This window comes from Monopterus albus, unplaced genomic scaffold, assembly GCF_001952655.1.
Source record: "Monopterus albus unplaced genomic scaffold, M_albus_1.0 scaffold258.1, whole genome shotgun sequence".
In the NCBI taxonomy this organism is placed as follows: domain Eukaryota; kingdom Metazoa; phylum Chordata; class Actinopteri; order Synbranchiformes; family Synbranchidae; genus Monopterus; species Monopterus albus.
Window position 1 is genome coordinate 780,004 of NW_018128138.1, and position 10,671 is coordinate 790,674.

Here is a 10,671-nt window from a genome sequence, read left to right on the forward strand (position 1 = left end):
TTATTGCGGAACTGAAAGACAAAACAATTCATATTCCTACATCAACCTATGTGGTGGGTTTTATAGATCAACATAAATTAATGATATTTAATGATGGATCCAAAGATCTTGAGTTTGGTCAAAAAGGTGCGGTTGTAGTTATTCCTCAACATAGAGTAGTTATAAGGGAAAGAACATCTGATGGCTTGTCAGTATTTACAGGTGAACTGTTGCAATACTACAGTACTAGCTTTGCAGTGGGTGGAGGAAAACAAGGTTAGTATGAGATTAATTTGTTCTGATAATTCTTTGGCCCTTTCTAATCATAATAATGACCTTTATTTGGCTAAGTATGTTACACACAAGGAATTTGTTTCCGGTACAGAACCGAGGCAGCCATCTGCAGCACCAACTCAACCGCAGGCTTTAACCATCGGGGGCAACTTGGGGGATCAGTGTCTTGCCCAAGGACACTTCAACACGTGGACTGCAGACACTGAGATTTGAACCTCCGGTGGGGAGACAACTGCTCTTCACACTGAACCACAGTCTGCAGTCTTGCACAAAATAGGTAAACACCCTGGAGGTCTACGTCCGCACTGTAGTCAGGTAGAGACTGCAGAGCATGTCCTGTTTATTTATATGCAGTGCTTATAATGAGCAACGTGTTTGTATGATAGAGTTAATGGAAAAAAACGAAGACTACTAATATATCACTAGAGAGTCTTTTGGGCAGCAACTGTAAGACAGCATATAAAATTGTTATTATTTATTTGGCAGATATGGGTATTTTGGATAGGATTTAGTAGGTAATGCAGTTCTAATAACTTTTTTTTTTATTCCCTCTGTTCTATTATTGTTCCACACTCCCGCCCAGCAGGTGGCGGTAATGCACCTTAAGTTGCAAACCGCCAATAAACATCATAAGAACACGAAGAGTTACTCAGGAACGTCGTTGTAAACAGTGTGTTGTAACTAGCCAACGTTAATTACCGAGAGTAGCGGGGCTCACTATAAAGGGAGAATGGAGGAAGATATATTAACAACGCTGAAAATATTGATAATAGGAGAAAGTGGTGTTGGGAAGTCCAGGTAAAACGAAGTTATTTCCAAGAAATTGATGTCGTGGCTCACTGCTAACGTTAACTAGCTAGCGTTAGCTTAGTAGCCAGCCAAATATTGTGAGGTTCGAACGTAACGCAGTTTTTAAAATGAGCTACACTCATTTGTGGTTGTACGATTTTTATTTATTGTTATTTTAAAAGGTCATCCTGCCTGCCCTATTATTGTAAGCCAGTACCCGCGATGTCTGTTCAGTTAATGTTAACCTTACAGTTGTACCATGGTTGAAGATGTTGCAATTGTGCAATCTGTTGTTCAGATGTCACGATTGCAGTATAGATAAATTACAGGGTTTACCACCCAGTTTTGCCATTATATGGAAATTAGAGGGTCTTGCTTGCAACTTCAAATTGGTCTGATTTTTGGTGGGGTTTTTTACAGCATTGGTTTGGCCGTTTATTATATAGAGTTCGTTATGCCAACGCGCAGCTTTGTCAGATATGTTGGTCCCAGTGACTGTGTCCCAGTGACTGTGAGATGACCTTTGTGAAAGAATCCCGGTAGCCAACCACAACCATCAACCATCACATTTATCGAGCACAGTACGGCGCATAGATAATGAGCTGCCCAGAGCTTGATTATAAGCTTCTTGCAGAGTGAACTGCCTGTCAAAAAAAATCATCATCATCATCATTATTCAGTTCACACTGATGAACAAGCCTTTGGTTGACTAAATAACAAAATGCAACATGAATCACAAAAGGCTATAGGGCTTTTTGTATACTAATTCCAAGAGTAGGATCATGGTCAACAAGGACTGAAAAGTATCCCTTCATTATGGATCAACCAAGCCTTAGCACAGAGGTTGTAAATAATCTCAGATGTCTGAATGTAATTATAATTTATGCTATTTTGATCACACATCAGCAATAATGTTTCTACAGTGTTGGCAGAAATAGTTATTCTGTAAGTTCTTTCATCTTCTGGACATTTTTGGCATGATCCTAGTAAGATCATTTATTGATTATAACACACTACTGTAATTCTAATCTTGGACGTCTGCCTCTTTGTGTATTTATGGAAATGCTTTTCCTTCTCCGTTTACAGTTTCTTCAGTAGTTGTAGTTTGCTTGCTGTGATGACAACTCTGTACAGAGACTGTTTGCTTGTTTTTTCAAAAAAAGAGACATGCAATCATTCATTGATTCCAGAAAACAAATTTGTATAAGCATTAAATAGGCTTTGGCTTAATACAATAGACTAATTCAGACTGTGATTAATTTCAGATGTCATTACTTGAATCAGGTAGGCACACTAGCTTACAGATTTGTATCCTTGCAGTGTGTAGAAGCCTTCAAATAATCACAGAGATGTCTTCCTGGCAAGGAGTATTCAGGTTTTATTACATGAACAAATGCCCTATACAGAATACATTTCCATCTTGGTTGTCTCTAAGCATAGCTCATCACCTGGATGGATCTCAAACAATAAACACTTATTGCTCCAGAATCCCTCATTTTGGCCCATGTTGTAAAATAGGAGAATTATGCTTGTGTCAAGGAAAAGGAGTAAACCCATTCCCCCATCATCAGCAGTGTGATTAAGGTCTTTTCACTTGATTAGTCATAGTTAAGGAATTAACCCTGACCCTGCTGACCATAGTCATGCAGTGATGTCATCTGAAGCTTGTATATGTAATTCAAGTAACAGACAAAGTAATCAATAGAGGTGCAGAATTAGGTAAGTCTGGTGCTGAAGGACAAGTAATGTGAGCCAGACAGATCCAGGCTGATTCTAGATTAGTGTGGAATAGAAGAACTTAAAAAGCCATTCTGTGTTAGTGATTCATAATGAGTCCCAAATTCCTTATTTTCTTCTTCCTGTCAACAGCCTCCTCTTAAGATTCACAGATGACACATTTGACCCAGAGCAAGCAGCAACAATAGGTGAGTAGCAGTAAAATAAAGATAAGGTTATGTGAATCAGATGGTGATGGCAACTGCAAGGCAGTCATCACTGGACTCAAACCGAGCCACAGACTTTAAAGGTAAAAAGCACATACTCAAGGCTAAAGTAGTTTAATGCCATCAAGGATCTTAAGTTTTCTTAATTATAAGTGAATTACATTGGAAAATAGGTGGTGTATTAGTAGAATATCAATCCATATTCAAGAATGGAAATGTAACCTTTTGGTGAAATTCACTGGTTTTATGTTCATATTGGAGAGAAGAGGTGTCAACTGCCATTAAAACCTGCAAATGAGTATGAAGAAGAGCTGCACTGGCGTGACCACTAAGAGCAAACACAGTCTTTCCTCCTAGGCTACATGACACAGTGAATGTGTGGATTCTGTGTCTTTGTTTTTGTAACGTGAGTGACAAACTTGATAATGTCAGGTTGCACATAATTTAAACAACAATTAATATATCATTGTAGATGATATATATTGCAAACCCCTGGGTACAAGTCATTTGATGCACCACAGACATCTGCTTTATTTTCAGGTGGCTTTGAGGATGTAGCTACCTACCTTTGCATTCAATAAAGGATAGATTCAGTTATTTTCTGTGCTTTTGTCCCAAGTTGGTTGTTATGGAACTGATATATTACTTTGTAAAGTGTCCTGAGATGACCTTTGTTGTGATTTGGTGCTGTATAAATAAAACTGAATGTAATTGATATGAACATAGAATATGGTGTTACCTGCCCAGGTACGTGGCCCCGAACCATAGTTGCGGAGTTCTGATTTATGGCTAAGCGGCTTTAGCCTTGGCTCGTAGCCAATAATTAGCCTTAGACGTTTAGGCTTTTCTGGCAGGGAGAAGTGAAGATGGACATTTAAGTGCTTGCTCATGGGGGGATTTATTGGGTTTTTCCTCTGTAATAATAATGATAGTAAGGTCTAGATCTTACTTTGTAAAGTGTCCTGAGATGACTTTTGTTGGGATTTGGCGCTGTACAAATATATTTGAATTGAATTGGTAAGTGTAATACTTAATCATTTCTAGGTATCCTCATTAGAAAAGGTAAAGGACAGAAAGGGTAACACTGACTCACTTTGTCATCTGCTCACAGCAGCTTTTGTTGTTTTGAATGTAACAGCATGTGTTGTGATGCTGTCCTATATCGTACAACAAAGGGCTCTTTTGAGGTCTACCATGAACAACTTGGCATACAGAGATCAGTTCAGCCTTGACTTTGAGTGGTAGTAGCATCCAGTGATATTGCAAACAGATGCTTTACTGTATGTCCTCTGGGAAAGGTCTGAATTTGTAGTAAATTAAGCAGGAGGAGCAAGAGAGACAAGTTCAGGGAAATGTTTAGTGTCAACTCTGCTTTACATGCATCTGGCATCAGTATCTAAGCAACATTGCAGGAAGAGCTAGTTGTTGTGATTGACTGTGTGAACAGACCATATATATATGTGTGTGAGTGTGTGGTATACTTACTGTTTGTCATATATGCTCAGCCTGTCTTCATGTCCCTTTTTCCCTCCTCTGTTTGGGCTCTGAAGTCAAATCCTCTCTCCAGTCCCAGATGTAAAAACAAGCCCATCACAAGTGTACATTTCCCTGGTAAATCTGTCAGTGGGTGCTAATATGTCATCCAGGCACTGCATGTCTCTGTGTACAGAGCATGCATAAAGGCAGAAGAGGAGATTTACATGCTGAGGGAGGTGGGGACAGCATTGTTATTTTCATGTAAATGTCTGTTCCTCTGGAACCTGGCAAAGATTTTAAGGGTTGAATAATTGCTGTCTGAACCATTTCACAGGTGGTGGAGTTTTATTTTCTGTTTTTTCATATGGACCTATTGGTTTAAGTTTAGGACGTTAAACCGCACCATGCTTTTATGGTTGATCTGCACAGTCACACGATAATTTTAAATACAGGACATGGGATGGGCGTCCTGCCAGTCTGAATAGTTGGGGTTAACAGGAGTTCAGAGACATTGTGTGGTATGTAAGTTTCAACAATTCATCATTAATAATTATAGCTTTTTGCCATGATATAATATTCTTGGCAGTATTTTGCTAGTGCTGTAAGAGTGATCATATTAATACTGAAGCAGGATGAGGTCATTTCAAGAGTATGGTTGATTGACTGGATTCATCTTTTAGGTGTTGACTTCAAAGTGAAGACCATTTCTGTGGATGGTAACAAGGCAAAGTTGGCAATATGGGTAAGTTACAAACTCTGTGATGATTACAATACTTTATTAACATAGATTTAAACAAACGTGGTTCTGTCTGTCAGAGCACAGACATTAATAGTCAGACTCTTCCTTGACTACAGTCTCAGTGAGTACCCAGAAGATGGCGCTTGTGTAACACCATTTCTGCCTACACACACCTTGAGGGAGCCAGTCTACCCTGGTTGCCTTCTGTTTGAGCCACCAGTTTTTCTTGTGTGTGTGTCCAGTAGTGCTGAGGTGGTTGTGTTTGCAGGACACTGCAGGACAGGAGCGCTTCCGAACCCTGACACCTAGTTATTACCGCGGTGCCCAGGGAGTCATCCTGGGTAAGTCAAGCTGTTGACGCCTTCATTTGTTTGCCCTGTTCACTTCAGAATCAGGTCCGTGTTTATGGAGTGATGGCTTTTCATTCTGTGACACACACACACTCACACATTCGTGCTTCATTCTCTGGAATTTAGTTTATACCCTCCTCATATGGACATGTCTGTACAGCATGCATCAGCACACACACACACACACACACACAGAGGAACTTAAACCCCTAAAACAGACTTCCTCTGCACCCTTGGTTTTTGACCAGTCAGACACTGTAGAAACAGAAGGTGACAAAGATAATGAGAGCTCCCTATTTAATAACTCTCACAAAACTTTGACCTTATAGGTTTTATCAACAATGTGTTTTTAGTTACTACTGTATTATTTTCTTTATTTAAATATCTTTTTGTGTAATGCTTTGTTTGTTTTTCAAAAATTGAAATGTGTATAAAAGTTTATTAGGTCAAGGCTTGTTAATCAGTCTTGAAGAAAGGGTTTTAAAGTTAACAAGACAATGTACTCTTTCTGTCATGACCTGTGAGTGTCTATTAAATATACAGTACAATGATTATGTTCATATAATATTTCCCATTCTTCTGTATTGTCATAATAGCTTTATGATTTCTTTAGAGATGGAAAAATCTTGAAAAAAGTCCTTTTCCCAGTCTTACTTTGGACCTGCCGTCTGGTCCACTTGTCTAGGAAATTAACAGTGTGTTTATATGATAGATTTAAATTTTGAGCATGCCTTGTTTATTTGGTTTTACACAGTGTATGATGTCACACGAAGGGAAACCTTTACCAAGCTGGATAACTGGCTCAATGAGCTGGAGACATACTGTACAAGGAACGACCTTGTAAAAATGCTTGTAGGAAACAAAATTGATAAGGTAAGAATATTTGCCGTTGTGCATGAAATGTTTGTTTTTCCATTCAGATTAAGAGTGTTTGAAGAGGAAGAAGAAATGCATTATAACTTTTGACAGACTTTGTCACAAACAGTTGACACCTTAATGTTTAGCCTTTTGGTTTGGCTTGAATTCTTAAGACCAAAGACATTCCACGTTGATTACAAAATATATGTTTGAATGGAATAAAGATCTGTAAAATATTTTTTTCTGCATTTCGCTGTGCATTTAACGTTGTGAAACCTGCTTGCAACAGAACAGGACCTGGTTGATAAATCACAGAAATAAATGACCATGGCAGCTCCACTTTTCATATTTTTGGCAGCCAGTCGTTTGCCAGGATACTAGAATCAGCCAGCGTGGATAAAAATGCCCACTAAGTACAGCATTATGAATTTATTGTGTCCTGTTCTTTGTCTGTGAAAATCCCTTTTCCTCTCAACCCTGTGAGGACCACAGTAGCTGACAGCTTGCCCTGGCAGACCTTAAATAAGCCATTACCTTGCTTTTGTTATAGGAAAACCACGAGCTAGACAGGGCAGAAGGGCTGAAGTTTGCAAGAAAACATTCCATGCTTTTTATAGGTAAGTCAGGAGGATTCCCTGCTCTACAAAGACCTGCTGGGCATGAGTTACAGCAGACTGTTACACAAGGCCAGGTTTTGAAATAACTATCATACTTGCATAGTTCTATTTAAAAAATGGACTTCATATGTCATTCTCTGTGAGCTCTCTTCTTCCCCGCACTTTTATTTTTCACGTTTGGCAGTAAAGGACTTCCTAGGAGTTGAAATGACAAAGGTTTCATCTGTATTAAAATATTAAAATAACATTACCTTAAAAATGTTTGTTGAAATCTTAAGATTTTTTTTTATCTTTCCATTGCATTTTTCCTAATCTAATAATTCTGAATGGCCTTCTAAATATTTGTTTCTTGATTCAATGATTATTACTGTAACGTTTCTGGATATTATCATGTTGTGGATTGGGAGTTGACTATATCCCCTAATAACTGCCTAAGGGCCACTATTAGTGTCTGGAGCTGACAGTTACTGTTGAGACATATTCCACCACTTGCTGCTGCAGTCAGGCAGCCCAGCAGATGATGACATCAAGATGAAGACATTAACATTTGTAGTATCTGTATCTCATCTTCTTTTCTCCCTCATTTTCCTCCTCCTTTATGCACCCATTTCGCCTTTCTACACCATTTTTTTTCTTTTGTCTCAAAACATTTTGCCTTTTTCCGTTAATGTCCTTCCACTCCTTCATTTCTCCCTCTCTATATCCAGAGGCAAGTGCTAAGACCAGGGACGGTGTTCAGTGTGCATTTGAGGAGCTGGTGGAGAAGATCATCCAGACTCCTGGTTTATGGCAGAGTGAAAACCATGGCCGAGGAGTCCAGCTCACCGATGAAGACGCAGGAGGTGGAACCTGTGGCGGTTACTGCTCCTTGGTCTAGATAACGCAGCATGTAAAGTACACAAATGTGTGAATGGCACACATAGTGTCACACACTCAAGCATATGCCCCCAGACCCCCCTTCATCCCCCACCACCACATTGTTGTCCTGACCTGGTGAGTTCTCGCCGCAGACATGAAGGCAGTGGAAGTCTGACTGTTTCCTGCCCTTTGAGCTAAGGGTTGACCATCCACACACTCTCCCTGTGTTCATACAGACACTACTTTTTTGCACACTTTCTAATAACATTGCTGTGCTAAAATAATGGAAAACAGCCTTCCTACTAATGGAATTTCAGTGATGTTTTCGCTCCTCTTTTTTGAGTTAGTTTTGTGCAGTTTAAGGAGCTTGGTCAAAATTACAACAATTCTTCAGTTTCTTAGTGTACTCTGCAATTAAATTTTACCCCACACCAAATGGCTAAAGCTGTGATGTGTAGAAGAAACTTACTTTGTCTCTAGCAAGCTCTTTGTCCTTTGAGCACCTTGCCTTAGCGAGCACACCTGTATCAACACAGGGCTGACGTTTCTCCAGTGTTTGCCTTTTTCTGTGCTCTGTCCTGTATTTGATCATGCCTCCCTATAGTACAGATTCTATGAACATTATAATGCTGCTTATGGACACCCTCATAAGTCAAACCATCTTCAGTCAAAGGCTTGGATTATGTATCTGTTATCCACACAGCTGCCTCATTTCTTCAGAAAAGTACGGTACCTTGTGTTTCAAAGAAAGTTTTACCTTTATTGACTTTGACTTTTAACCCTTGATGTGTTTTGAAGAGTGCATAAATCAGCTTGGCACCAGTGAGCTTTCCACTGGGTGCAAAAGAAGAGGGAGCCCATTAAATTGCACGCCTTTTTCTTTACAAGTTGCTATAATGGAGCGTAACCTACTGGCACTCCCTCATTTAGATAATATCAGAAAAATTACTAACACTGCTACGGTTTTTCATATAGATTTCTTTGGCAGAACAGAGACAAAAGAAAAGTGTTTTAATATTAAACAATGCAGCAATTCATAAGGGTGTTTTCCAGTGAATTTGGAAAAAGCTGGGCGCTTCATATTGCTAATGGATTTCACAGTGACCCTATCTTGGTTTGTATCTGAGAAACTGTTACAAATGTACTGTACCCCTGACCTCTGACCAAGTTTGTTATATTCAAGTGCTGGTATGTGGTCTGGGAAATGTAGTTCTGAGAGTTCAATCTTTTAAAAGGGATGGTGAAATTACATGAATAACAAGCATGTTATATTTTTTTCTGTCTCTTTAATTGCATGGTGAACTTTGTGTACCATTCTGTTATATTGTTAAGTGAATGACCTGCAGAAGAGACACTAATATTTAGCTGAAAATTAAACATTGCATACAGGTTTACCATTTAAATTGAATTGTACAGTATGGTAAAACAAAAAGTAAATAGGCTTTTACTTATTAAACTATTAGACATCTTTTATATATGTTGTAAATTGTGTTTATTTTAGGAATGTGTGAAGACCATTCCTTAAGCTGAATGTATACATATTCCATTACAAACTCTCCTATGTATTAAACTGAATACATTTTTTTAAGCGAATAAGATGGTATTAATGCCGACCCCAGGCTTTGTTGTGGAGCCACTGACAACATGAAGAACTGTATTTACTCATGATAAAGAAGTCTTTTCAAGTAATTGCTTTAATGCCCAACTTCACAACAGATAACCAACAACTCTGCTGTCATCGTTGCCATGTTGCAAATATCACTGTTAGGTGACGGGTTTTTCACTCAGTGCCTTTCAAAAGTCCTCTGTCCTCAGAATAAAGACTTATGTTTAAACAGTGTCTGAAGAACCCCCACATCCCAGACACGATCTGTCTAAATCATCCTTTTGGCAGACTTCTCAGGAAACACCACCACAGCCATAACTCACTCTACCAGTGCTTTTACTGGGACATGCATAATTCCTGGGCGATTATGAAAGGCTCAGGGCTGGCAACCAGAGCAAGGACTCTTCCCCTGCAGCTTATCCCCCATTTCTCACTACTGTCCAGGCAGCTCTCTGGAAATATGTCTCAGTCAAACAACATCGAAGGCAAACAGCATAATAATGCCTTCATGTGGTCCAACCATGTGGTGACTATATTGCTGCTGTTTCTTCATGCCTACACTAGAAAAACATCACCGACTCAGGGGACTGTGCTGACAGATTCTATATATATATTATAAGAAGAATTTACAGAGTTGGTCTATGCACATTCTTTGTGTTGCCACATCATGAGAAATAAATGGTAGCCTTCTCAGAACACCACTGCACTTAGAAAACTAAACAAAGCTTATTTGGTACACTAGAAGTGTCATTTAATGCAAAATTAACTCTTTATATTCAGTCAGCAGGTATCTTATTCTGTAGTATTTATTTTTAGTTTCTAAAATGTTTTAAAATAGTGAAAAAAATGCCAATTTCCACAACGCAAGGTGATGCCGTTGATGTCTGTGATGGCTTTATTAATTGCTTTATATTTCACAACCAACAGTCCCAGACCCCGAGCTGTTCAATTTTTATTGATTTATATCAGTCAGAGAAAATTCAATCATTTGAGAAGATGCAACCTGAAAATGGTTGACATCTTAGCCTGGTGAATAATTTAAATAATTAATCTCTTTTCAAAATTGTTGCAGATTAATTTTTGTTAATCAGTTAATAATCTCCTCCTTTTAGCTCTAGTAACTATGGCAAAATTATCATATGTTCTTAATATTCACAGCGCG

At 38.7% G+C, this 10,671-nt stretch overlaps 1 protein-coding gene across 1 annotated transcript; it reads left to right on the forward strand.

Annotated features, from left to right (window-relative positions):
* Positions 1 to 901: 901 nt before the first annotated feature.
* Positions 902 to 8,332, forward strand: LOC109972494 (ras-related protein Rab-18). The gene is made up of 7 exons (XM_020621397.1): positions 902 to 1,071; positions 2,932 to 2,987; positions 5,162 to 5,223; positions 5,489 to 5,561; positions 6,325 to 6,443; positions 6,979 to 7,045; positions 7,753 to 8,332. Exons 1-7 carry the CDS (start codon positions 1,004 to 1,006, stop codon positions 7,920 to 7,922), a joined length of 615 nt encoding a protein of 204 aa, XP_020477053.1. The 5' UTR covers positions 902 to 1,003; the 3' UTR covers positions 7,923 to 8,332.
* The last annotated feature ends 2,339 nt before the right edge of the window (positions 8,333 to 10,671 follow it).

Excerpts from the sequence above, each read along its gene's own strand:
- LOC109972494 (XM_020621397.1), top strand. The coding sequence starts at position 1,004 with ATGGAGGAAGATATATTAACAACGCTGAAAATATTGATAATAGGAGAA. Across the intron at positions 1,072-2,931 it reads AGTGGTGTTGGGAAGTCCAG|CCTCCTCTTAAGATTCACAG; the intron begins GTAAAACGAAGT and ends TCCTGTCAACAG. Across the intron at positions 7,046-7,752 it reads ACATTCCATGCTTTTTATAG|AGGCAAGTGCTAAGACCAGG; the intron begins GTAAGTCAGGAG and ends CTCTATATCCAG.